The sequence below is a fragment of the Python bivittatus genome, unplaced genomic scaffold (assembly GCF_059951505.1).
Source record: "Python bivittatus isolate LINGU-HERP-01145 unplaced genomic scaffold, Pbiv_v1 ctg000680_np1212, whole genome shotgun sequence".
NCBI lineage: Eukaryota > Metazoa > Chordata > Lepidosauria > Squamata > Pythonidae > Python > Python bivittatus.
In genome coordinates, this window is record NW_028277095.1 from 9,686,269 (window position 1) to 9,714,229 (window position 27,961).

General features: G+C 48.9%; 1 protein-coding gene across 2 annotated transcripts; it reads left to right on the forward strand.

Moving 5' to 3' along the window:
* On the forward strand, window positions 1-27,961 carry SLC20A1 (solute carrier family 20 member 1). 2 transcript variants are annotated; one of them, XM_088152046.1, is made up of 11 exons: window positions 1-650; window positions 759-1,212; window positions 1,289-1,429; window positions 1,538-1,623; window positions 2,774-2,870; window positions 4,667-4,786; window positions 5,708-5,959; window positions 6,121-6,670; window positions 6,898-7,083; window positions 7,415-7,499; window positions 25,544-27,961. In XM_088152046.1, exons 2-11 carry the CDS (start codon window positions 864-866, stop codon window positions 25,565-25,567), a joined length of 1,890 nt encoding a protein of 629 aa, XP_088008172.1. In that variant the 5' UTR covers window positions 1-650; window positions 759-863; the 3' UTR covers window positions 25,568-27,961. The 2 variants fall into 2 exon arrangements, with proteins under 2 accessions (XP_088008172.1, XP_088008171.1); XM_088152045.1 differs by lacking the exon at window positions 25,544-27,961 and adding an exon at window positions 8,490-9,467 and having other exon boundaries at window positions 3-650.

Consider the following 27,961-nt stretch of genomic DNA (forward strand, 5'->3'; position numbering starts at 1 on the left):
GAAACCTCGAGGCAAAGGTATCCCCCGGCCTCTGGGGGCCTCAGCGACTGCAAGACGCTCGGCGGGGTCGGCTTCGCTTCCTGGAGAGGACGCAACGGCGGCCTGAGGCGAGGCGGCGCCGGCTGCTGACTGGCGATTCCTCAGCAAGGCCGGCGGGCGAGGCGTTTCGGCCTCCCGGCCGGGGCCCTACAAAAACCCCGAGGAGCTGCCCGGGCCCGCCCGGGGAACGCCCGCAGCGCCGGCCCCTCCAGGGGACCCCGGCTGCGGGAGCTCGGCCGCCCCGCGCCGAGGGAGGCTCTCCGCCTCAGCGGGAGCGGGGCTGCGGCGGGCGCCGCGTCCTTCCGCCGGCCGCGCGGCCCCGCCCGCCCCGCGGCTGCCCGGCAGGAGAGCGGCCACGCGAGGGAAAGAGCCGCCCGCCCCCTCCCCTCCGGCAGGACCCGCGCGGGCTCGCGGCAGCCGCAGACGGGGCGGGGCGCGCGCGTCACGTGGGGCGCCGGCTATAAGGCGGGCTGCCGCGCGCGCCAGACCGAGCCGGCGAGGTGCTGTGGGGGAGGCCGGGCGGGGAGGGCAGAGCAGAACTGAGGGGCGAGAGTCGAGGCGCGCACGAGGCCGGCGCCCGAGCGAGCGAGCAGGCAGCGGGCTCCTCCGCGGTGAGGCTGGCTCCTGGCGCGGGGGTCCCGCCGGGGCGCCCCGAGGGCGGGAGGGAACCATCTTGTGGCTGCGCCCGCAGGCCGCCTGATGCGCGCTTTTCGTTGCAGGAGCGGCGGCGGCGGCGGCGGCGGGAGGGCGCGGCGCCATGGCGGGGCGGCGGGGGCCCCTGCTCAGCCGGTCCGCCTCGCCCTTCTGATAGCGCCCTCGGCGGCATGGCGTCGGCCGTCCCCACGGCCCTGGCGGCGGTCACGGAGGCGGCGGCGGCGGCGGCGGGCCCGCTGGGCGCCTTCCTGTGGATGCTGGCGCTGGGCTTCGCGATCGCCTTCGTGCTGGCCTTCTCAGTGGGCGCCAACGACGTGGCCAACTCCTTCGGGACGGCGGTGGGCTCGGGCGTGGTGAGCCTGCGGCGGGCCTGCGTGCTGGCCTCGGTCTTCGAGACGGCGGGCTCGGTGCTGCTGGGCGCCAAGGTCAGCGAGACCATCCAGAAGGGGCTCATCGACGTCGGCCTCTACGCTGCCGCGCCGGAGCTGCTGATGGCCGGCTCGGTCAGCGCCATGTTCGGTGAGTGCGGCCCCGGCCCCGGCCCCGGGGGCGCCGCGGGGGAGGCCGGAGCCGCCTGACGCCCTTTCCCCGCCAGGTTCGGCCGTGTGGCAGCTGGCCGCCTCCTTCTTGAGGCTGCCCATTTCCGGGACCCACTGCATCGTCGGGGCGACCATCGGTTTCTCGCTGGTGGCCAAAGGACAGGAGGGAGTCCGGTGGTCTGAGCTGCTGAAAGTCGGTAAGCCGGGAGGGACCCGCCCGCCCCAGAGCGGTCTCGGTTTGGATTGGTGAATTGGCACCTTTCCATCCTGTAACGGTGCCCCCTTCTGCCTTCTGATCGTTCCAGTGCTGTCCTGGTTCATCTCCCCGCTTCTTTCTGGCATAATGTCTGCTGTCCTGTTCTTCATCGTTAGGAGGTTTATTCTTTCCAAGGTACGTATGCCGCTGGGGGAAGCAAGAACCTATACTTTGGCGTGTGCTGCTGGCAGATAGGGCCTAATCTTGGGCATCGGCAGTCCGAAAGGGGACCACGTGGGGGTTGTAGCCGTGGGTTGTGCTGGATGCAGATGGCCTCTATCTTTAGCCGGTTGCAGCACATCATACCAAGCTCCAGGAATTTTCCCACTGGAGAATGTTTTCTGTGCACTGAACGTTTGGCCGGTATCTCTTCTATAGGAGCCTGAGAAAAAGTGTGAATTTAATTTAAGATTTTATTCTCTGGTGGTCTGTCCAGAGGAGTGGTTCCCATGTCTAAAAGTTCAGTCTGTTGCTGAACAGATCTGAAATGTAATTCTATGTAGTCTTCATTTTGTGGGCAAGAACAAACTAATATGTAGTGAGTTTATTATTAGGTTGTAAATGTAGAATTTTATAGTTGGGAATTTTATAGTTGGGAAGCCATCAGACTGATGAGAATCCAGTTTAAACTACCCCAATAGTTGACTGTTCATTGTCCGTTCTCTCTACCTGAACGTGTCTAGTGAAGGGAAATCTGCAGCTTCTCTTGGTAACTGTTCCTGTTGTCATGTTTTTAGCATGGGGAAGTTTTTCCCTAATGTTGCCTTCTTTTAACTTTAGACAATTATTTCACATTCTTTACTCTGGAGCTATGTTGAGAGCGGGTTGTGGGTGCTTTATGGCTTCTCTTCACAAATGACCCTTTTAAGCTTTCCTGAGATTAGGTCTTGGAGGAGAAATTGATTGTTGGGGGAAAAACCATCCCAGATTCCTCTGGTTTCCTGGCATTGGGAATACCACAAAAAAGTGTGGTTGGGTGGGTTGGGAGAGGCTAAAAATGCTACAGAATCCACAATGTTTTTTGCCACAGTTGCAAAGCTGTGAAGATTTATATAGCTCTGAAGTTGGTCAGTTCATAGCACTTTTTTTCAAAGCCCTCTTCTTTTCCCTAAAAATAAAGGAAAAGCAGTAAATGTTGTTTCCTATTTCTGCCCTTTTGGTGGCAGGATTAGTGTTGGCTCTTTAAAATATGTCACATGTTTGCATTGTATTTAGAGATGTAAAATTTCTGGATATTTTTTTTTTTTTAGTAATGCATCCATATCATAAAATACATTTTTTGTAGGCAAATCCTGTTCCGAATGGATTACGTGCATTGCCCGTTTTCTATGCTTGCACAATTGGAATCAATCTCTTCTCAGTCATGTATAGTGGCGCACCTTGTAAGTAGAGCATCAAATATTAAGGTTTAATTTTACAATCCTTTATAAGCTTCTCAATCAAACACAGAATTTTACCCCTTTTGCTTTACAGGACTGAATTCTTCTAGAAGGCAACTGGTCTGGGCCGTTACAGAAGGCTGCAGGCTAGCATACGCTGAGTTCAACCTTAGATAGTTACCTCGTCCAAGAGGCCTGTTCACTCTGTAAATTACTAGAGTCCTTTCTTCTTAATCCTCACAGGAGCGACTATTTCTGACTTGCTGCTGCTGGTGTTCCACAATCCCCCTCAGTTACCTGCAGACTCTGATCTGACTTCTCCCTTTCCTTCTTTGCTGAAACTTGGGATACTAGATGCTGCTAAACCAGACCATTTTCTGCATTCTTCTAATCAAATTCTGACCAGCTAGGAGGCTTTGGGTGGATTTCTCACTCTGGCTCTCTGTGCTATGAATATTAGATTCCAAAGAATTTTCCTGTCTTCCCCTTCCCCAAGAAGTGCTGACAACAAGTGCATGGAAGAGGAATGTCATACTTCTGTGTTGGATCCTTCTGAATCTCTTGAAATATTAAACTGGGTGTTGGTGGGGGAAAGAAGCTGGATTCAACTTTAATAAGACTTTAGCATTTTTGGTATAAACCAGGGAGATGTCATATTGACAAGGGCATTTCTGCTGGACCGCAGCCTGCTGCAACGGGTTCTAAACTCCAGGTAGTTGAATGAATTTTAAGTGCTTGAAACTGCTTTTTCCTTCTGCTGCTTCTATTGGGGTAGAGCAACCCTTTTGTGTGTGTTACTGGAAATGTAAATGAATAGTGAGTAAGGTACCTCAGCCATAACCATCTCACCTGGAATTCATTGCCAAAATGCTCTTAGCAACCTAATTTTTCTAATCCTGTAAAAATGTTCTCATTGTTGGACCTTTTTAATTTTGAGGTATATGTTGTATTTGCATAACACACCAAACTATCATTTACAACTCCAATGCCTCTAAACTCCAGCAGCTTGTTTTACATTAGATACTGCCCTGGCTAATTGGGAAAGTATTGTGATACCAAATTTGTGGTCCCCAGGTTTTGCCTCAGATAAGCTTTCTGTTGTTATTGGTTTACACTACCATTCTTCCCTTGAGCCAAGAAAATCAGTGATAAAATGGATAAAAACATGATTCTTGTTTGGGGTGTATAATACATGAGCCCTGAGGTAGTTTGTGAAATACGAGCAAGGGAAGAAACTAAGGCCAGATTGAAGCTGATTCAGCAAGAAAAAGGCAAAATTTATTGGTTTCTTTTTTTCTTGGAGTTATATACAATTTCTAGGAGAGACCATAGTTTCAATTTTTTTTTTTTGTGACTGGACTCAACATAGGCCAAGTATTTCATAGTTCAGTGTGTTGTGGAAACCCTGTTGTCCTAGCTTGTTCTGTGAACCTAGATGGCATGTTAAGCGATTCAGTTTATTCGTTTGTGCTTGGCATGTAAAACGAACAGAGCAATTGTGTTAGATTAACTTGAGTTTAACAGGCTGTGCAGCACTGAGGACACCAAAAGGCACGCGCGCATGCAATGGCCTAACCATATAGGTACTGCGTGGCTATGTAAGTCGTAATGTCATCTTGCAGTCATTTAGTCTAACAAGCAAAACAAAAGGCAGAAGGAATTCACGTTTGGCTGAAGGGAGCGAGGCTCCATTTCCCTTGCACATGAAGCTCAACCTGGAGTGCTTGGCTGAGAGGTATTTTTTGTGTTAGGAGGGCCTCTTGCCACAGCGTTTCAAGATGCATTGTTTTATTTCCTAGTGCTGGGCTTTGACAAACTTCCCCTCTGGGGCATCATCCTGATTTCTTCGGGGAGTGCTATTTTGTGTGCTCTCATCGTCTGGTTTCTTATCTGTCCAAGAATGAAGAAGAAAATTGAACGTAAGTAGATCAAAGTTAATTGAACTTGAATGCGATAGTGCAGCATAGCTGAGTCTTTAGATGTTGTGCTTTGGATGACTGTCCTGTTAAACAGCTGGATTTAAATGTAAACTGAACTTGAAGTAAATTGGGCTGGGTTCATGTATGCTGCAGGTTGCTTCTTGGCACCTGCTGCTCGTGCCAGGTAACTCCATGTAGCTAGAGCAGAGTCTGGAGAGTGTGCCGAGAGCAGGGCCTGGGCAGATCCAGAGTGATCTCAATGGCAGAAGTGGGAGGGGGGGCTTTCTATGTTGCTGCGCTGGCACCGGTTCTGTGCTGTGGGGAAAAGGGTCACTCGGGTTGCAGACAGCTTGTGCCTGTCCCAGATCCTCAGAGCTGAATGTTGTTGGGTTCTCTGTTGTCTGAATTGACCAATTTGTATAATGTGTCGCAGCTATCACAAAAAGTGCGTTAGATCATTTAGTGCCTTTGTGGTGTGAAAAAGTTCCATGCACATTAGTTACTATGCTCCTAGCTCTAGCAAGCGGTTTCCCTTTCCTTGTTCCAATCCACCCCTTCAGGATGAGTTTCCTTTTGGATCCTGTTCCAGGGCACAGCTTGGAAAATATAAAATGCAGGTTGTGACATGGTTCCTCATCCTGAGCTGTTGAGCGCTCTGTAGAATTCTTGTAACTCAGGCCATATGCTGCTTAAACCTGGCATTGGACAATATATAACACTATTGTATATAAAACTTTATGGAGGGAGGGAGGACTCAACATAGTTTTCAAATATTGTGGAGTGTGAATTTCCATATCCCTTGTTATATATGTTGTGATTTGTAGATCTTTGCTTTCCTTCTTGGTTAAATTTTGGGTGCTGCCTTGGAATACGTTGGGGAGGTGAATGCTTTTCTTAGTTGCAGCTTGCTTGTTTCTGCAGAAGAGATAAAGTCCAGCCCTTCTGAGAGTCCGTTAATGAGGAAAAAGAGCAGTCTGAAAGAACAAGATGAAACTAAGACAACTATAGATAACGGCATTGCTGATGATGAAGATAGGAGCAATGCAGCTGATGTGCCTCCCAAAGCAACTATTGAGGAAAGGGCTGTCTCTTTCAACTTGGGAGATGTGGAGGAGATCCCAGAACGTGAGAAGCTTTCTAAGGTTGAGATGAAGGAAACAATTATTGATAGTGGTGAGTTGATCTTGAACCTGCATTTTAAGGGATGTACAAGTGGCTTTAGTAAGTGCCGGTATAAGTTCGCTGGAGTTCTGCTAATGACTTAGAAAATAGGCACCTTCTGGTGACGTAGTAGCTTACATGCTGTTGAGGTCAAACTGCCTTTATGTCTGCAGGAGCCATGCAGCTTCCCAATGGGAGTCTTGTTCAGTTGAACCACGTGGTGAGCAACCAGATGGGCTCCAGTGGACATTATCACACTGTGCATAAGGATTCTGGGCTGTATAAGGAGCTCCTTCATAAACTTCACCTGGCCAAAGTAGGTGACTGCATGGGAGATTCCGGAGACAAGCCTCTGCGGCGCAACAACAGCTATACCTCTTACACCATGGCTATCTGCGGCATGCCTCTGGATTCATTCCGAGTGAAAGAGGCTGAACCAAAGGGAGCAGATGAGATAGAGAAGCTGACGTGGCCCGGAGTAGATTCCAAGAAGAGGATCCGCATGGACAGCTACACCAGCTACTGTAATGCTGTGGCAGATGCCCACCCACCTGACGTGGATTTGCAGAAAGTGGAGATGGGGGTTGTTAATAGGAAGGATAGTAGTTGCTCTCTGGATGAGTGGCATGACCAGGACAAGCCAGAAGTGTCTCTGCTTTTCCAGTTCCTGCAGATCCTGACCGCCTGCTTTGGCTCCTTTGCTCATGGAGGAAACGATGTGAGGTCAGTGGCCGGCTCGGTCTGGTCGCCCTCAAGTAACTAATTTTTGTTGCTTTCTTTGCACGTGAATAAAGGTATTCTTAGGGCAGAGTTGACCTTTGGCATATTACTCTTATCCATTTACTGACAGAAAAAATTCTCCAGGCTGATGCTGGGGGATATTTTTTCTTTTGCTGCTTTAGGTATATTTGGCTTGGTTGATTGACATGGTGTGTTTTCCCTTTTGGCAGCAATGCTATTGGTCCTCTCGTTGCCCTATACTTGGTCTATCAAACGGGTGATGTGTCTTCCAAGGTGGCCACTCCAATTTGGCTTTTGCTATATGGCGGTGTTGGGATCTGCACCGGCTTGTGGATCTGGGGAAGAAGAGTCATTCAGACCATGGGGAAGGATCTCACTCCCATCACACCTTCAAGGTAAGGGGAGAAGTTTCCAATGTAGGATAATGCCACCAGACTGGGAAATAACCTGGGCTGGAACTGAGTGGGGTAGTTTGAGGGCCTAATAAGCTTGAGACTTATTTCAAGAATCCTTTGGAACTTTTAATGTACATTTTGCAGAAATTGACTTGAATAATTCAGTGTTACCCATTTATATACCTAAAGTGTTGATAGCTGTTATCCTGTCTTTAAAAGGAGCATTCAAAGGAGCATGAACTCTTTTTTTAATGGATACTCTTAATGTTTCAGCTCAGTTTCTTTCTAACCCCACTGATTTCTCTATTGATTGAAATTTACTTTTCTGCAGTGGCTTCAGCATTGAGCTGGCATCTGCTCTGACTGTGGTTATTGCTTCAAATATTGGTTTGCCTATCAGCACAACTCACTGTAAAGTAAGTATGAAGTGCATCTGTAAAATTAATATTAACATTGTTGGCGGCAGCCATCTTGTTGAGGTGTGTGTAATTCTGCTATGCTTTTCATTGACCTTTGTGTCTTTCTCTGGAAAGCTCAGAAGCTAGCTCCAGTTTTCATTATACAGTGGAACCTCGGTTCACGAACTTAATTTGTTCCATGACTCTGGTCGCGACCCGAAGCAAATTTTCCCATAAGGTTCAATGTAATTACCGTTAATCCGTTCTGGCGTGGAGGACAGGGAGGCGGCTATTGCTTGGAGGGAGAGTCCCCCTCCCTACGACCATGTGTCAGGGGCGGAAAATGGCCGGGGACCACGTGTCGGGTGGAAAATGGCCACGGACCACGTGTCAGGGGCGGAAAAATGGCTGCGGATCACGTGTCGGGCGGAAAAATGGCCACGGACCACGTGTCAGGCGGAAAAAAGGCCACGGACCACGTGTTAGGGGCGGAAAATGGCCGCAGACCGTGTCACGGAAGGGAAAATGGCCGCGGATCCTGTTTGTGACCCGATCCGGCGTTCACGAACGGAGGCAAAATTTTGCGACCGGAGCTGTTCGTGACCCGAATTGGTCGTGAACAGAAGCATTCGTGACCTGAGGCATCACTGTAATAGTTAGGTTCAGGGAGAATAATTTTTAATTATCCAAGGCAACTGTTCACCCATTATATTGATCACATTTGGCTTTCTATTAACCTTAGAATATACTTTCTTTGGGTTTCATTGCAAGGCTGTATTTAGATCCATGTGCTAGCATGTCATAATATTGTGGATCTGATGAATTCTACATTTTTCTGAAATGTGGAGAGTTTTTAATGCTTTGGTGTTTTATTGGTCAAAAGTCTTCTTTTTGGGAAGTATTTGCACAAACTTGAATCTAGGGAAAATATGTGTGAAAACTGTGAATGGCATTTTTGTTCCAGCTGAATACTGACGAGCTTTAAGTTCTGTACTTTGTCTCTTCAAGGTGGGATCGGTGGTGTCTGTAGGCTGGCTGCGGTCAAAGAAAGCTGTGGATTGGCGTCTGTTCCGCAATATTTTCCTGGCCTGGTTTGTCACTGTCCCCATTTCTGGAGTCATCAGTGCAGCCATCATGGCTCTGCTCAAGTACCCTATCCTGGGAGCATGATACAGATGTGCTGAAAACCTGGTAGCTTTGCTGCACAAGCATCTTTCTGCATCTTCTTGCCAAGTGGCTGAAACAGTGTTAGGGTGACTTCACCAATTCCAAAAAGGGCAGAGTGTCTTTGTGCTGTATCTGCTTTTATGCACAACCTCTTTCTTGAAACTAGAAAAGTCCTAGGTCAACAAATCATTGTGTCTATATTTCTATACTGTTTGTATCCGGCTTTAACTTCATACTTAATGTTGTCAGAGGTATCGTTTGTTTTGCAAGCTAAATACAAACTTTAGTGAGCACAATGAGGAGAATGTAAACTAGCAGAAAATCAGTGTGGTGAATGCCACTTTTATAAATAAAATCTTTCTAAATAAAAAAAAAAAGGTTGCCTGGGATAAATGTACGGGTGGGGCAATGATGGCTTTACAATAGTTGTATTCTTGATATGATGTACTTGCAGCTACGCAATATAGTTGGAGACCACAAAAATACTGAACATAAGTTTAAATTTGTATGCAATTGAAAGGCCTGTTACGAAGCAGAGAAAGATTTGGCTAATAAGTTTTACTTTTTTCTTTTGGAAAGTTGTAGGGTTCTTGTTTGGAGGAACAAGTAATTTCCAAACATTCTTTGCTAAGTAAGTGTGTGTGTGTGAGAGTGAGAGAGTATCTTTATTTAATACTTTTTTGGTACCTTCAAGAACTCTTGAAATACTCGGATGAATAAATATTTAACAAATTTTGCAGGAACTGTGTTTGAAAAGTACTGTATTATATATCTTGTACAGTTCTAAAAATGAAATTAAATATTTCTGCCCTGTTAAAAGCCACTGGAATTTTCATTTAACCTGCAGGTGATTAGTTGTTGCCTTCTCTTCAAGAACTAAGAACTATCATACTGAATCCAGATGGAATTGCCAGGTGATTTCTGTATGGTGGGCTTGATTTAAAAAATAAATTGAAGAGGCTGAAACCAGATATTTTATTCCACTTTCTTGTTTCTCTTAAGTCACAACCCAAACTTGGCTTTTGACACGAAACAAAGCCCAAATGTGAGGCTGAAGAACCAATTTCTTGAGGGTTATCATCTGTAAGAATAGCTTAAAGAAGTTTCACTGTGGTTTGGAAGCTAAATCATAGACTCAGGAATTCCGAATTGGAACAAAACTGATGAAATTTTGTAGCGTGCACTACAGAGACGCATAAGACAAGTGGGAAATTCAAGGGATGGCTGTAATTCAAAGTTGTTTATTATTTACCAACTGCAAAGCATACAATATTTTTAATGTCAAAACCTGGCCACTATCTTATTTTCCAAAATAGAACATTGGCAGTGTTAGGTATACTTTGGCTGTGATCAAAGATGCAGCTACAGGCAAAAACAATAGGTCTGCTGCAGAAAAACGTTGATCTGGTTTTGGGGAATGCTTCCTTCATATAAGATAGATCAAGTACAATTCTCTGTAAATACATCTCATATTTGGTTCTTAGCAAATGCTTGAGTATAGTTTAAATGAAGAATGCAGTATATTCTATTTGCTTTAACAATGAAGGCATGGAAAGAATAAAAATAGTGTTGTGCCCTGTACAGTTAGAACTAGGCCAGCAGAATGTGTATTGAGGAAAATGATCTAAAGCTAAATACTTGTGCGTGGCAATAAGTATGTGAACCTTTGCTTTCAGTAATTGGTGTACCTCCCCATGGGCAGCAATAAATGCAACTACATTTCTGATAACTCTTGATCAGTCCTGCACATTGGCTTGGAGGAATTTTAGCCCACTCCTCTCTACAGAACAGCTTCAACTCAGGGATGTTGGTGGGCTTCCTTGCCTGAATTGCCCGTTTCGGGTCCTTCCACACCATTTCTATAGGATTAAGGTCAGGAATTTGACTTGACCGTTCCAAAACATGAACTTTCTTTTGCTTTAACCATTCTTTGGTCTTACAACTTTTGAGTTTTGGGTCATCTTGCTGCATGAGCCACTTTCTCTTGAGCTTTAGTTCATGGACAGATACCCTGATGTTTCCCTGTAGAATTTGCTGGTACGATTCAGAATTCATAGTTCCATCAATGATGGCAATCCATCCTGATCTAGAGGCAGCAAAGTAGGCCCAAACCATGATACTGCCACTTTTCACAGATGGGATACAGTTCAAACATCACACACTTCACTCAAGCCAACACTGACATTTGCCAATGCAAGAGAGGCCTTTAGTTCCTTGGATGTTACCCTGGGCTTGAGACCTGGCATGTTTCATAAGCCTTGCTCTTGGTGTGATCTTGTTTGGTTGACTGCTCCTGAAGAGGGTAACAGTGGTTGAATTGCCTCCAATTGTACATGATCTGCCTGACAGCGGACTGGTGGAGTCCAAACTCTTTGGAAATGGTTCTGTAACCTTTTCCAGCCTGGTGAGCATAAACTGTTTTTCAGAGATCCTCAGAAGTCTCTGAGCCATGACACACTTCCACATACATGTTTTGTGAAGATCAGACTTTGATAATGAGTACCCAGAATTCTATTCTTTAAATAAGGCAGGACCTCCCACATTCACACCTATCAGCCCATTGATTGAACCATCTGATTTTAATTTCCCCTTGAAATGAACTGATAATCCTAGGGGTTCACGTACTTCTGCCACACACAAATATGTAGCTTTGGATCATTTTCCTCAATACATAAATGAACCAATATAATGTTTTTGACTCATTGGTTTAATTGAGTTCTCTTCTTCTAGTTTTAGGGCTTGTTTGGACAACAGGTCACATTTTAGGTCATATTTATGCAGAAATACTGAACATTCGAAACGGTTCACAAACTTCAAAGCACCACGTGCTTTCACCATATAGAAATTATAGATAGGTGGCTCATGTGTGTTGTGAAATTGGATGGTTATTTGTGTAAGGTTTGCCCCGTTCGACAGAGAAACTCCCGTGACACGTGTGGTTCACAAAAGAGGTTTACTCGTGTAACGTAGCAGTCACAAGCAAAGCCAGGACTGGTTTGGTACAATTGCATCACTTGTTATATTCCCCCCTTCCCGCGCTTTTTCCGCCCCGCAATCGCGTTACCGCTGCGGATTATCGGCCCCCCAATAATCCCTCTTAATTGTCCATGATGGCAGGTTCGGTCAGGGTCCATTGTCCTTGATTGACAGTCCCCCCCCCCGGCTTGGGTTGGTTCCCCCCGTTACGTGCAAGCCCGAGGGTTCTGCGTTGCGCGGCGATCTTGTTTCATTGCCTGCGGCCCCGTTCATTGTTGGCTCGCGCCGTTATCAGTGTAGAGTTAAAACTTCCGCTGCGGTTTTCCTGTTTCGCTGGGCGCAGGTGGCCCATTAATTAGCGGCGCTTTCAGTTCCTCTTTCCCTCACTAGCTGCCGCCGGTGGAGTTCGCGTGGTGTGGCTGAGAGCTTCCCCGAAGCCCTGTGCTGATCGAACCTGACATACCGCCCCCCTGAAAACATATCCACCCCCGACTTTATTTCGGTTTCCCGGGGTATTTGTTGTAAAAGTCCCACACTAGGTCCGGCGCTCTTATGTGGGTTTTGCTTACCCATTCGCTGTGGGACTTGGGAAAACGTTTCCATTGCACTAGGAGCTGGACCTGCCCCTTGTGCCTCCTGGCGTCCAGTATCTGGTTGATCTCGAAATGCTGCTCCCCACCGACCATGATGGGTGGTGGCACCCCCTCTGCCTTGTGCCAGGCGTTCCCCGGCTGGTGCAGCTTTAGCAGGCTGCAGTGGAACACCGGGTGGATCTTCCCGAGGCTTTTCGGGAGCATCAGCCTGACGGTTACGGGGTTGATGACCTCTGCAATGGGGAACGGTCCCACAAATCTCGGGCTGAGTTTCTTCGATGTCTGGTGTGTCTTTAGGTTTTTGGTTGACAAATACACCTGGTCCCCCACTTTCCACTGCCCCTCGGGGAGTCTCTTGCGGTCCGCGTGTTTTTTGTAGTCGGCTTTGGGTTTTTGCAATGCCGCGTGTGCCGCTCGCCGGGTGGCGTCGATTTGGGCGAACCAGGCGTCCAAGGAGTTGATTTGGGACTCCGGCTGAGGCAACTCCGGCATGGGGACGAAGTCTCTCCTGGTGGCTACTTTGAATGGAGAAAAGCTGGTACTTTTGTGGACAGCGTTATTGTATGCTACTTCCGCGAATGGCAGTAGCTCCACTCAATCGTCCTGTCGGTGTTCCACGTAGCAGCGCAGGTACTGTTCGAGCCCCCCGTTCAGGCGTTCCGTGGCTCTGTCCGTCTGCGGGTGCGCTGCGGAGGAAAGGGTTTGCTTCATCCCCACCCGCTTCAGGAACTCCCTCCAGAACCGCGCGATGAAGTTGCCGCCCCGATCGCTGACGACCCGTCGGGGCACGCTGTGCAGCTGGTAAACATGCTGCACGAACAGCCTCGCCAACCTCTCCGCCGTGGGGACTCGCCGGCATGCTACAAAGTGCGCTTGTTTGGAGAATAAGTCCGTAACCACCCAAATGGCGGTCTTCCCCTTACTCTCCGGGAGCTCTACTATGAAGTCCATGGCGATCTCTTGCCATGGGCCGTCGGGGTCCGCTACCGACTGGAGTAACCCCCTAGGCTTGCCTTTAGCCCCTTTCGCCGTCACGCACACCGGGCAACCCCCCGAATATGCCTCCACATCCTTCCGGAGCGTTGGCCACCAGAACTGCCGCCGGATTAAGTGGAGCGTCTTCACGAAGCCGTAGTGCCCCGCGTTCTGGCTGTCGTGGGCTCTTTCCATGACCCCGCGTCGGCACCCCTCGGGTACGTACAACTTCCCTTCGTGCCACCACAAACCCTCTTGGCTGGTTAGTACTTCTCGGTTTTCCTTGAGCCAAGCGTCCCGTTCTGCCGCCTCCGCAAACCCTTGCTTTACCTCGGGCGCCGCGTCCCGTCGCTCCCCCTTGGTCTGGCTCCGGGTCACCGCCTTTGCAGCCAGCCTGCTGGCAGGGATGATGGAGTCCACGATCTCTCGTAGGCTGGCGTGCTGGGGCATGCGAGACAACCCGTCTGCTAGGAAGTTGCGTTTCCCGGGGATGTGTTTTAGGGTGAACCTGAACCTCCCGAAGTATTGGGACCACCGCGCCTGTTTGGGGGATAGCTTACGCGGGGCCTTCAGGGCCTCGAGGTTCTTGTGGTCCGTCCACACCTCGAATGGTTCGGCTGCCCCCTCCAATAGATGCCTCCACGTGGCTAGCGCGCACTTGACCGCGTGCGCCTCTTTCTCCCACACCATCCACCTCCTCTCTGTCTCTGTGAATTTGCGGGAGGCGTAGGCGCATGGGTGGATAGCCCCCTCTGGGCTGGGCTGGAGCAGGACCGCCCCCGTTGCCACGTCTGACGCGTCTACTTGTATGATAAACCGCCGATCTGGGTCGGGATGGCGCAGGATCGGCTCCGCTGTGAACCGCCGTTTTAGCTCCTCAAATGCCCCCTGGCATTCCACAGTCCACGCGAGTGCCATGCTGGGCTTGGGGGGTTTTCCACTGCCCTTGGTTTTTAGTAGGTCTGTCAGGGGAAGGGCGATTTGGGCAAAGTTCGGGATGAACTGTCTGTAGAGGTTCGCAAACCCCAAGAAGCTTTGAAGTTGCCTCCGGGTTCGCGGCGCTTCCCAGCCCAGAACATCTTTTACTTTCGCCGGGTCCATCTCAATTCCCCGACTGGATATCCGGTAGCCGAGGTAGTCTAGCTGCTCCTGATGAAACTCGCATTTTGATAGCTTCGCGTACAGCTGCGCCTTCAGCAGTCTCTGGAGCACCGTGCGCACCAGGCTCACGTGCTCCGCCAGGGTTTCGGTGTAGATGAGGATGTCCAGGTAGACCAGGACGCCCCGGTAGAGTAGGTCGTGCAGCACCTCGTTTATTAGCTGCATAAACACCCCTGGGGCCCCTTTTAATCCGAACGGCACCGCGGAAAATTGGTAGCTTCCGAGCAGCATGTTGAACGCTGTCTTCCACTCATCTTTTGCGCAGATCCTGACCCTAAAGTAAGCTTCGCGCAAGTCCAGTTTTGTGAACACTCTCCCCTTGGATAGGTGCGACATTAGGTCCTTCATCAGGGGGAGGGGGTATTTGTATTCGGTGCTGATTGTGTTCAGCCCCCGGTAGTCCACGCACATCCGGAGTGAGCTATCCTTCTTCTCCCGGAATAGTACCGGGGCCGCTAATGGTGACTTCACGGGTTGGATGAATCCCCGCACTAGGTTCTTGTCTATGAACTCCCACAGAGCCCCCATCTCCCTTATTGACAGGGAGTACATTTTCGGTTTGGGCAGCTTTGCCCCTGGCTCTAGCTCGATGGCGCAGTCACTGGGTCGGTGTGGAGGGAGCTGGTCGGACTCCTTCTCCCCGAACGCCGCCGCCAGGTCTCGATATTGCCTTGGGATTCCGCCGCTCGTCGTGGGTTCCCCGGACTCTGGCCCTCGTTTTGCAGTTGTCCCACCAGTCGCTGCTGCCTTCCCACGCCTCAGGATCGTTGCAAGTCTCCGGGTCTCCGGCGCTGCTGTTGCTGCTGTCGCCGCCCAGGTCTCGGGCTTCGTCTGCTCTCGTCTCGCCTCCCTGTGCCTCGGATCCTCCACTTGCCCGTCTGTGGTTGCGGTCGTGCCCGTCGCCACGGACTGGTCCCGCCTGCTCTCGCGCTCCGCCGGCCTCTCGACCCCGAATCGCACCGCCTCCGCCATTCAGTTGACCTGTGGGTTCCGTCGCCGCAGCCACGCCAAGCTGAGTACCACCGCGTAGTCAGCCACCGGGACCACCACAAATCTTAGTTCTTCCCGGTGACTCCCGATCGTCATCTGGACCGGCTCGGTGTAATACTGAGCTGGCCCCCCCCCGCCAGCGAGCCGTCTAGCTGGCTGAATGCAATGGGTTCCCGGAGGCACCTCAGCTGTAGTCCGAGTCCCGAGACCACAGCTGGGTGCATCAAGCAGTGGGTGCAGCCTGAATCCAGCAGCGCCCGCAGCTGTGCCTCCCCTCCGGATCTCGCCCCCCGGATGTGTATCCTCACCCGGAACGGAGGGCAGTCCTCATCCCCGATTGGGTCCACGCGCCTCGGTTCCCCTGCTCACACTGGGACGCCGTTCAGTGCGAGCGCGCCTCGTTTCCTGCCGGCTCCGAGTCCTCTCCGGAGGACGCCGGCTCCGGGGTCGACCACCCCATTCGTCCTCTTTTGGTCACCGCCGCCACTGCACTCTTCCGTGGTAGGTCGCCGGCCCTTTTCCCGGTAGGACGTGGGGGCTTGACTTCGGGCCGTGGTGAGGCTCCTTCCCGCTCCGTCGGGCACTGCGCCGCTCGGTGGCCTCTGCCTCCGCACCAGAAGCACAGGTTCGGAGTTTTGGTTGCCTCTCGCCCCCCGGTGGACTGCCACCGACTGCTCTGCCTTTCCTCTGGGGGTCTCTCCCTCGGCCGGTCCCTCGTCTGGTCCCGTCGCCTCGTGCTTTGTTGAATCTGCCGCCACGCCGATTCCACCATTCTGGCCAGCCAGATCCAATCTTTCACTGTGGACGGGTCATCCCGCCCCAGTGCCTGCTCCAGGATCTCCGGATTGAGCCCCCTCTTAAAATACTTCACCCTCAGAGACTCCGGCCAGTCTGTGAGCTTCTCTACTAACCTCCGGAACTCCAGGGCGTACTCTGATACCGACTTGTCCTGCTGTCTGAACTGCAGGATGTCGTCCTCAGCCCGCTTGGCGTTCAATGTGTCCTCGAATCTGTCCCGGAGCGCCTGCATGAAGTCCGGGAAACTCCGCAGTTCCGCCACGTTGGCGTCGTACAGTCCGATCACCCAGCTAGCCGCTTGGCCGTCTAACAGCTCGGCCACGTAGGATACTCTATCCTCGTCCCTAGCGAATAGGTGACCACCCCTCTGCATGAAACCCCTGACGTGCGTCAAGAAGTGCGGCAGCTGTTCAGGGTCCCCTGAGAACTTCCCGGTGATGCCTCGAAGTCTCAGGGCGTCCGCCGCCCGTCGGTCCACTGACCGGGGCATCGTGGGCGGTGCCAGCTGGGGTGCCGGGCTGCCACCCCTGTTGCTCGTGCCATCGCTCACCGCCGATGGCCCCGCTCTCTGTAGCAAGGTCTGGAGCATCGCCTCCACGGCGTCTAGGCGCCGCTCGATCCTCTCCTCTAGTCGGGCGAAGTTCTTGTCCCACTCGCGGTTCCGGGACCCCAAACCCCAGGTCATCGTGACCCCTGAGCTGTCTGGCCCTTGGTTCACGCACATCAACCACCTCTCGGTTGGAGGGTCCCCGGCCCTGGCCGCTGCCCCGTCGCTCCCGGGTGGCTCTGACCGTCCCTCCTCGAGTCCGGGTTCCTCATGCTCCAGCTGACCCACGGATTCCTCGTTGCTGGTCATGCCTGTATAGAAATGGAAACGCTCCTCGGTGGCACCGGGTAGCGCTAACGGTGAGTCCTGGCTTTATGTAAGGTTTGCCCCGTTCGACAGAGAAACTCCCGTGACACGTGTGGTTCACAGAAGAGGTTTACTCATGCGTAACGTAGCAGTCACAAGCAAAGCCAGGACTGGTTTGGTACAATTGCATCACTTGTTATATTCCCCCCTTCCCGCGCTTTTTCCGCCCCGCGATCGCGTTACCGCTGCGGATTATCGGCCCCCCAATAATCCCTCTTAATTGTCCATGATGGCAGGTTCGGTCAGGGTCCATTGTCCTTGATTGACAGTCCTCCCCCGGCTTGGGTTGGTTCCCCCCCCCCGTTACGTGCAAGCCCGAGGGTTCTGCGTTGCGCGGTGATCTTGTTTCACTGCCTGCAGCACCGTTCATTGTTGGCTCGCGCCGTTATCAGTATAGAGTTAAAACTTCCGCTGCGGTTTTCCTGTTTGGCTGGGCGCAGGTGGCCCATTAATTAGCGGTGCTTTCAGTTCCTCTTTCCCTCACTAGCTGCCGCCGGTGGAGTTCGCGTGGTGTGGCTGAGAGCTTCCCCGAAGCCCCGTGCTGACCGAACCTGACAATTTGGAGCGAGATGAGGATCTGTTTCTCCTGAAAGAAGTACTAGTTGATTCTGCTTCATTGTTGGAAATGTAGGTTGCTCACGTGGCTTGCAGCATCCACTTTTCCAACATAGGCCAGTAAAGGCTATTTGTCTGCATTTTTAGACTTGGTCGCTTGTCCCCAGGCTTTGTGTGACTTTTAGGTTGTCCAAATCCAGTCCATTTTTAGGGCTTCCTGTGGTGACAGGATGCCATGGCCTATGCAGCTTATGCAGGTGTTGCTTGACAACTGCTTTTGTGTTCTAAAGTTTTCGGCATCTTAGGAGGTTTACTTGTCTCCTTGAGGGTTCCTCTTCATTAGGACTTTCAGAAAAGAGAAAGTATCAATGCCCCCACTTTGTGATGGCACATTCTCCCCAGAGGTTTGACTGGCATTTCCCTTCATTGTTCTTATGCCATTTGATCTCTTGAATAGGTAAAATTGCAATGGTGACTTTTGGTTGGCTTGTTTTTTTACCTTTCACAAATCATTTGGCTTTGGAAATTGTCTTCACAGAAATGATTAGTGTGCATGCTTTAATTCCTGATAGTACTTTGATACACAGAAATACCAAGTGAACCTGGACCCCAGTGTAATAACCATTTCAAATATAAATGAGGTCGGGAAGAAATTGAGCTAGTTGCTGCCTAATTTTGGCTTTATGACTTAACTCTTTCCTTATAATTTTTGTAGGAAATTGAATGAATCAGAATGAATCTGCCTAAATTACCACTAACTTTCTGGCTGTGTGGAATCAGGTTTTTAACAATGATTTTCTTTGAAGGAAACCGCTTATCAGAGCTAAGGAGCTAGTGCCAGTCTCTTCAAAAGCCGATTCTTCTTACTGTACTCTCATGTGAGTAAGCACTTCGGCAATCACATGACAAAGTAATTTACTCGCAACCTTGAAAGCCTCTTGTTTCGTGGAACATCCTGAAGTGTGCATTTGAATTTAACGTGCAAGCTGCAGTCCGATTTTATCGTTCTTAATTCCACTGGTGTTTATGTCAAACCAAGGTGGTTGGAGCGCCTGACTGTTGAGTGTGCAGCCGGTGGCTGCACCGCTTGACCTGGTGGAATGGATTACGATGACATCTACAGCAGTGCTCCTCTTTCTTCGATTCAGGAGGAAGTCCTCAAGACACTCAGATCTGGATGACCTGCATAGCACAGAGAGAACGTAAAGAAAAAGAAAAATGCCTTGCAGGGCTAGCAGTTGAGCAGACGTCAAATGTAGGCGCTGGGTGTGCTGCCTGTGTACTCCTCAGGAGAGCATTGTATAGATATATGATGTGCTTGGGGGAATTTAAAAGTTCCAAAGGAAAAGGCAGGATGTGAAAGTTGTGTCCTCAGTCATGCGGTATCCTGAATGTCACAAATTCCTGCTGCTGCTGCTGCTGCTGCTGCTGCTGCTGCTGCTGCTCTGAGGCATTCAGAAACCTCAGCCCAGCCTTGACAGGAAGGTGCATCTCCTGTTCGGGTCGTAGCTTTTCTCCGATGAAGTTCTCAGAGAGGGATTTAGCGCTTCACACTCTCATATGTGCAAGACTGAGTTGCTGTCTGGGCTGCTGCTGAAGCACGATGAGGGACGGGGCACTTGCTCTGCCTGTGGAATCCCAGCTGGCTCAGTGGTTGGATAACGCCTCCCGGCTGGCATCTGAGCCAAGAGCAAGCATGGGCCTGTCAGGTCTCCGCTTCTCTCCCTGGTTCCCGAGGGTGGGTTTTATTTATTATTTATTTTATTTTATTTAGCAGACTTATCCCCGCTCATCTCCCCCCAATGGGGGACTCTGGGCAGTTTACAACAAATTAAAACAAATAAATGCATAATTAAAATTTATAAAAAGAGAAAACCACATTTACCCAAAATGGAAGAAAGAGAAAAAATCCAAGAAGCCGAAATCCACACCAGGCCTCTAGGGGGCTAGCCAACCCCATTTCTGATGACCTCCCTCCCCACCCCAGGCCAGATGGCAGAGCCAGGTCTTCAAATCCCTCCGAAAGGCCGGGAGTGAGGGGGCCCGTCTCACCTCCGGGGGCAAGATGTTCCAAAGGGCGGGGGCTACAGCAGAGAAGGCCCGCCTTCTGGACCCTGCTAGTCGGAGTTCTTTTGCCAAGGGGGTCTGGAGCATGCCCTCTCTGTGAGATTGGGTGGGACGGGTTGAAATCGTGGGGGCGAGGCGGTCACTCAGGTAGTTTTGCAAACTCAAATGTATGTGTTAAACAAGAGCAAGCCAATTTGTGCATAACATATTTTATAAAATAATGAAGTGCTTTTCTATTTGCAAAGGGTGCTAAAAATAATGCATGTGTTATTTTTCACCTGGAATTCTGGGAAACTTTTTCTCCAGTTGCTTTAACATTTTTGGAAATTCTATCTCTAATCTTCTGCCCACAGCATAGTGCGGAACATGTAGTCTTTCCAGTGCCTGTCTAGTGAAGTGTAAATTCCAGATCACTGCCTTTTATTTACCATTTTAAGAAAAAACTTTTCTTGAAACCAAATGTGCATAGCTGCCTGATTCTTTCAGGAAAAGAAAGCAAATGTGGAGTACGGCTGGTATAACCAGAAACCAAAGTAAAAAAAATTAAAGATAACTGTTTGGAACAGTAAATCAGACCCCAGCTGTGCCCAAAAACTTCTTTATGGTTCTCAATACAAGAAGCACTTTATAGCCGAGAAATAATAAGCAAAGATAAATGGTGAACATATCATGAGATACTAGAATTTTATCAAGAGGAATATAAAATCAAATCAAAAGAACAATTGATGATGGAGGGGCATAGTTGTCTGGTTTTCTTACAGTTGTCAGATTTAAAGTAGATAAAAGAATTCATGGTATTGAACAATGTAAGACAGAATTTGAAGCAGAATGGTGTACAAATGATAAACCTGTAATTGCTAAAATGAATAAACTTTTACTGAAATTTGAAACAGAAGAACTGGCCAAAGAATGTATGATAAAGGGGGCCAAAAACTTTGGTTATAATATACAAATGGAACAGTGGAAAAATATGTAGGTGAAAGGATTGGAATTTACATTATATTACAATTTTAAAGAGAATTTTTATTAAGTTATGTACCGTTGCTATATGATACCAGAAAAATTATCCCGAATGTTTAAAGGTACTTCAAATTTATGTTGTAAATGTAAACAACAAGAAGGGTCACTTTATCATGCTTGGTAGATGTGCAAAAAAGCTAGAAAATTTTGGGCTCAAATACATACAGTAATTCAGAGGATTTTAAAGATTCATATTCAATTAAAACCAGAAGTTTTCCTCCTGGGACTGACTGATGGATAAACAGAAAAGAGTCATGGAACATTAATTGCAGCGAGATTATTGTATTCACAAAGATGGAAAGATTTGGCAATACTTATAATGGAGGAATGGTTTGTGAAGATCACAGAACTTGCTGAAATGGCTAAATTGACTTGTTTGATTAAAGACAATACCTATATTTATTGTTGACTGGAAAGCCCTTATGGACTTTTTGCATAAAAAAGAAAAAATGAACTTATAATTTATGGTTTTGTTGATTAGACAGGATAGATTATAGAAAGAAGAGAGTCACCATGTAACTTCAGAGAGAAAGGTCAATTTGTAATTGTACTTATAACTGCTGTAAAGAAGATCAGAAACCACCACTTTTGTACCTTTTTCTACTTTTTTTTCTTTTTGCATTTTTAGCGTTTTCTTTTGTTTCTCCCTTTCTTTTTTTCCGTCTATTTTAGTTTATATTAGTTCTTATTGTTAAAACTTTCAATAAAATTATATATATACGTGTGTGTGTGAATGAAACAGTAAAACAAATCAGGTTTTGAATGCTTGCTTGATAGGGAAAATATGTAGGTGAAAGGATTGGAATTTACATTATATTACAATTTTAATATAGGACCAATTTTAATATTCCAATCCTTTCAATTTTCCCTATCAAGCAAGCATTCAAAACCTGATTTGTTTTACTGTTTCATTCACACACACACACACGTATATATATAATTTTATTGAAAGTTTTAACAATAAGAACTAATATAAACTAAATGTATTGAAAGTTTTAACAATAAGAATTAATATAAACTAAATGTGCCCAAGGACCGGAAGGCCTGGTGCAATATGGTTCATGGGGTCACGAAGAGTCGGACACGACTTAACGACTAAACAACAACAACAAATGTGCTCAGCTGGGTTCTCGGTGTGGCACCAGCCGAGATGCCAGGGCAGGGGAGGAGGGGTGGCTGTTGTGATCCAGGAATCTCTAGTGGCCTTCCGGGGGATTGCTCCACAAGTTTCTGGCTGTGAGACACTGTTCATTAGGTTGGGCGCCCGTGAAGAGTTGGGAGTTCTGCTATTGTACCAGCCTCCCTGCTGTGTGGCAGCCTCCCTGCCTGAGCTGCTGGAGGCCATCTCGGGGCTGGTGGTGGAGTTCCCCAGGCTTATGGTTCTGGGGGACTTCAACCTATCGTCCCTGGGGCGGTCCTTGGAGGCGGCTCGGGAGTTCATGGCTACCATGGCAGCCATGGCCTGTCTCAAATTGTGTGGGACCCAATCTGAGACAGTGGCCACATGCCGGATTTGGTTTTCTTGCCAGAGCAATGGCAAAGTGATCTGAGGGGAGATCTACAGCTTTCCCTGTTGTCATGGTCAGATCATGTCCTGGTGACCCTGAGTTTCTCCTATACCACCCCCCTCTGCAGGGAGGCCGGACCCATGCGATTGGTTTGCCCCCGGCGCTTGATGGACCCGTCAGGGTTTCAGAGGGAGCTGGGGGATATTCCCACGGATCTGCTGCACGGTCCAGCGGAGGCCCTGGCTGCTGCCTGGAATAGGGAGGTGGCAGGGGCCTTGGACAGGATCGCGCCTATGTGACTTCTCTTGCCACATCGGCCCCAACACTCCCCGTGGTTCCCCGGAGTTGAGGGTGCTGAAGGGGGTTAAGAGACGTCTAGAGCGCCGCTGGAGGAAAACAGGCCGAATCCGACCGAACACAGGTTAGAGCCGCTATCAAGGCCTACCTTGTGGCAATAAGAACGGCGAAGCGCCTCTACTTCTCCGCCCTTATCGCGTCTGCAGAATGCCGCCCGGCGGCCCTGTTTAGGATCACTAGGTCCCTCCTTGGTAAGGGGGATGTGGGGGTTCATTTGCAGGGCCGTGCGGAGGAATTTTCAGAGCATCTGCAGGACAAAGTTGCTCGGATTCATTCCAAGTTAGACTCCGAGCGTGGGGCAGGGTCTGGGGAGATACCGGGGGACCGTTCTTACCCAGTTATCTGGGAATGGTTTGATCCTGTTGCTCCTGAGGAAGTGGACAGGATCCTGGGGACTGTGAAGGCCACCACTTGCCATCTTGACCCATGCCCCTCCTGGCTGGTGAAAGCAGCTCGGGAGGTGACGTGGTTGGATCCAGGCGATGGTTACTACATCTTTGCAGGAGGGAGTGTTTTCAGCTGCTTTTAAGGAGCCATTGGTGCACCCCCTCCTCAAGAAACCCTCCCTAGATCCTACTGTACTGGACAATTTTCGCCCAGTCTTCTCTTTTTGGGGAAGGTGGTTGAGAAAGTGGTGGCATCACAGCTCCAAAGGGTTCTGGAGGAAATGGATTATCTGGATCCCTTCCAATCAGGTTTCAGGCCCAGATATGGAATGGAAATGGCATTGGTCGCACTTACGGATGACCTTTGGTGGGAGCGGGATGGTGGAAGTGCGACCATCCTTGCTCTCCTTGATCTCTCAGCAGCTTTCGATACCGTCAACCACGGTATCCTATTGGGACGGCTCAGGGATATGGGGGTGGGCGGCACAGTTTTGTGTTGGTTCACTTCCTTTCTCCGGGGCCGGTCCCAGTCGGTGGTGACAGGGAGCAAGAGGTCCCATCCTCGGCCCCTCCTGTGTGGGGTGCCACAGGGCTTGGTTCTCTCTCCGCTCCTTTTCAACATCTACATGAAACCGCTGGGCAAGATCATCCTTCATCATGGGGTGAGGTATCATCAGTATGCCCTCTCTGTGCGATCGGGTGGGACGGGTTGAAGTCATAGGGGAGAAGCGGTCCCTTAGATAACCTGGTCCCATGCCATGTAGGGCTTTAAAGGTGATAACCAACACCTTGAATTGGACCCAGAAGCATCAGCTATACATCTCCATCCCTGGTGAAGTAAGTGATTCTGTGGCCACCCTTTTGCGGTGCCTGGAGGCTGTAAGGGAGCAACAGGCTTCGACTGAACCCTGGTAAGATGGAGTGGCTGTGGGTTAATGGCTCCTCTGTATCCGGAATTTTGTCATCTTTGGTGCTGGATCGGGTGGCACTGCCCCAGACAGACCCAGTGCGTAATCTGGGGTTCCTCCTAGACTCACGGTTCCTGCTTGAAGAGCAGGTGGCAGCCGTGGCAAGGAGGGCCTTTGCACAACTTCGGGTTGTACATCAGTTACGCCCTTTCCTGGATTGGGATGCCCTTTGAACAGTCACTCACGCCCTTGTTATCTCCCAGATAGACTACTGCAATGCGCTCTACATGGGTCTACCCTTGAAGAGTATCTGGAAGCTACAGCTGGTCCAGAATGCAGCTGCGCCGGCTATTGTTGGAGCCCCAAGTAGGGCCCATGTAACCCCTCTGCTCTGTGAGCTGCACTGGGTGCCAGTTTGCTTCCGGGTCCAATTCAAGGTGTTGGTTATCACCTTTAAAGCCCTACATGGCATGGGACCAGGTTATCTAAGGGACCGCCTCTCCCCTATGACTTCAACCCGTCCCACCCGATCGCACAGAGAGGGCATGCTTCGGACCCCCTCGGCAAAAGAGCTCTGACTAGCGGGCCTTCTCTGCTGTAGCCCCCGCCCTTTGGAACATCTTGCCCCTGGAGGTGAGATTGGCCCCTCATTCCTGGCCTTTCAGAGGGATTTGAAGACCTGGGTCTGCCATCTGGCCTGGGGTGGGGAGGGAATACCTCAAGCATGGGGATGGCTAGCCCCATAGAGGCCTTCTGTCTTCAGCCTCAGATTTTTCATCCTCTTGGACTCTCCTCCTTTTTAGTAATGTTTTTAATTGATGTTTTATGTATTTATATCTATTTATGTTTTTAATGTTTGTTGTGAATCGTCCAGAGTTCCCCCATTGGGGGGAGATGGGTGGTTGAAAAATTTAATAGATAAAATAAAAATAAATAAAATAAATAAACCATCTCATCCCCATTGCATCAACCCATCCCAACTGGTCCAGCAGAAAGGATATGTTATGGACCCTGTTGCCTAGAGAGTCTTGACTGGCGGGGTCCAGGAGCAGAGCCTTTTCTGCTGTGGCTCCCGCCCTCTGGTATATCTTGCCCCCTGAGGCGAGATTGGCCCTCACGCTTCTGGCCTTCTGAAAGGGCATTAAGACCTGGCTCTGCCAACTTGCATGGGGACTCAACGGGTTCATAACACTGGGGGTGGTTGGTGGCTTGAGGATGCTGTCTCCACTTTTAGTCTGCATTGTAGTTTTAACTTTTTAGCTTAATTCTAACTTTTTGTAGTTTTTAACATATATTTTTTCTAGGATGTTATAGTTTTTTTACCTGTAATGCCGCCTAGAGTCACTTGCATAGTGAGATGGGTGGCATATACAAATTTGAAAAATAAATAAATGCATCAAATAAATAAACGAGGACTACCCTTATTAGGGTCTCCATGAAAATAGCCCCCTTAGGCACCCTGCAGGCCGGGGCTTTACGTCAGACCTCTCCCTTCCTGTCAGCACTGGCTGGGATTGGCCATGGAGAAAGGAGAAGAAGCACTGCCTCCATGTCAGTCCTCTGAGGTGGTCTAAATGAGGAAACAGACTCCCTAAAAAGACTAGAACTAAGCTTTTTTGAGATAGGCTATATTAACAGAACCTTACAAATGTAATTGTGTTTTTCCTCCTCTCCCTCTTATACCCCAGGGAATCAGGAAGGAGCCAGCCTGAGTATCTTCCTAATGTTATCTCCTTTCCCAGTCACAGCATCTGATACTTCCCAGGTAGCCAGATAAGACCACGCCTTGGTCAACTCAGCAGGTCGTCCCAGGGCTTAAGGAATGCTTCTGCCCTTTTTGTTTTTGTAACAGCTTCTGAATATTTCCTTCAAGGCCATCTTCATGGCTCCCTAAGTCATGGCTGTCTAAGTCTCATCCTAAACCCTATAGCTGCTCCAGAAGGATACTATGATCAACAGTATCGAAAGCCACGGAGAGATCAAGAACTAGAATGATTGCACCACCTTCATAACGGCTCTGTCAGAGGTCATCAACACATACAATCAATGCTGTTTCTGTACTATACTCCAACCTGAAACCCAACTGAAATGGGTCTAGATAATTCATTTCTTCCAGGCTCCTCTGGAGCTGCAGCCCAACTATTTTCTGCACAACCTTACTGAGAAAGGGAAGATTGGAGACTGGAGAAAAATGGTTCAGAATTGTTGGATCCAGTGGTCCATTGCATCCTTCAAGACAGGTGGAAGCATCCCGTCTATCAAATATGAATTTACCACCATGTGGATCCAACTGTGTGTCCCGTTCCAGGAGGACTTAATCAACAGGAGGGACATGGATCTAATAAACAGGTGGCCAGACTAACAATCACAAAGATCCTGTCTACCTTCTCAGAATCTGATACTTCCCAGGTAGCCAGATAAGATCATGACTTGGTCAACTCAGCAGGTCATCCCCAGAGTAATTTTATCTACTGGATGCCTAGAAGATTCTTCACAATGACTGTAGATATTCCAGGGTCACTTTAAAAAGACTATCTGCAGAGGTGGTAAGAATGGAAAAAGACTGTCTGTAATGAACTGCAGCACTCAGCTCCCAATGAAAGCAACTCTCCTTGAAACCGGTGTAGGTTCAAAGTAAAGTTCATTTATTGAGAAGTAGTACACAGTTCTAGAGGCATTGCTGAAACTAAAAGCCCATGCGCACCAAACTCTATTTTACCCCCTTTTCCCTTCGCCAGCCCCCTTCTTCCCATAATCCTTCTTGTGCCTTTCACTGGGTCGCTTCTGGTCTCACACTGGTACGACCTTGGGCATTCCTGAGAAACAGGTAACAGTCCATCCACGCTTAATGGTTACCCTTCTAGCTCTTTCCCCCCACTCCTTCTCTTGTAATGGCAGAAACGAAGCAAGCTAACTAGCAGGATCGTTAATTGATTGCGAGGCTTCTGGCAATGTCATTTTGCAACTCATATCGCCATGGTGTAATCCCTAACGTGGGCTCTTACAAGCGCTCAGATCAATGAGATAGTTTTGGCAGGCCATAAAACCTTCCGGGCACACCAAGACAGAATGACAAGTTGTTAGCAGCAATGAGAATGAAGCTCACAAAAGATAAAATAACCTTTTCCTAAGAGTGGCAAGTTAAATCTGGGCCTAAATGTAATTTAAAAATAATAATTGAAAGATCAAAAAAGTATCGAAAGAAGCTCATGGGACTCACTAACCTTTTACTAGAAACCCTGATTATTAATTACTTTGATATTTCTCATTTGACAGGTTAGCATGATTTATTAGAGTCTGAACCGGGGGTTGCCTAATTTAGATAACACCCCTGGCTCTGAAGCAGTTCTGATATTGGACTCTGCGCCAGATTGCAGCCACCACGTAGGGAACACTGGAGAAAGAACAAATCATGCTGTGTATTGTGTTGGCTGTGTCCTGGGCAGAGCAAGGGGTGTGTGTGTGTGTGTTGGGGGTGGGGGGAGGAAGACAAAGTAGAGGAGGAGGAACAAAATGATCCGATTCTGTAAATCTGACACTGAAAAACAAATATTGCAAACAGAATAAACAGTTCTGACCTTCTGTTTGTAGAACTATTTAGCAGGGACAATCCATTGAAAGCTTTTGCCCATTTCCACAAAAGATATCATGGATCCTGATGGATTGCAGGATACCCCCCCCCCAATAATTTCAACACCAACGTCATCAACTTGGATCTAGGAATGAAGTTGCCAGTTTTCCAGCAGTTCTTCAGATCAGACTGACACCTGATACAGCTGCCAGAGAAGATGTGCTCAGTGCCAATCAGCTCCTTTGGCAGCAAGCAATTATGATGAGTCAACAACTCTGCTCTTTTTAGCAGAGGCCAGAGAAATGCAAAGGAATCACCACTGGAGAGGAGAGAAGAAACCTATGATGCCTAAATGTCAGATCTAAAGGATCAATTGGTCTTGCAGCTATTACTCAGAAAGGATGGGATCTGAATGATTTACACACATGTAAGATAGGTTTGGGATCATTGACTAGTGGAAAAATGTCAATTGAATGTTTATTTTCAATATTGTGCTCATGATCATATTTTAATATACAGTGCTTCCTACAGTTCT

Coding starts and splice junctions, on each gene's coding strand:
- SLC20A1 (XM_088152045.1), top strand. CDS start 864: ATGGCGTCGGCCGTCCCCACGGCCCTGGCGGCGGTCACGGAGGCGGCG. Junction 2,871..4,666: donor CATGTATAGTGGCGCACCTT/GTAAGTAGAGCA, acceptor TTTATTTCCTAG/TGCTGGGCTTTGACAAACTT. Junction 5,960..6,120: donor GGAAACAATTATTGATAGTG/GTGAGTTGATCT, acceptor TTATGTCTGCAG/GAGCCATGCAGCTTCCCAAT.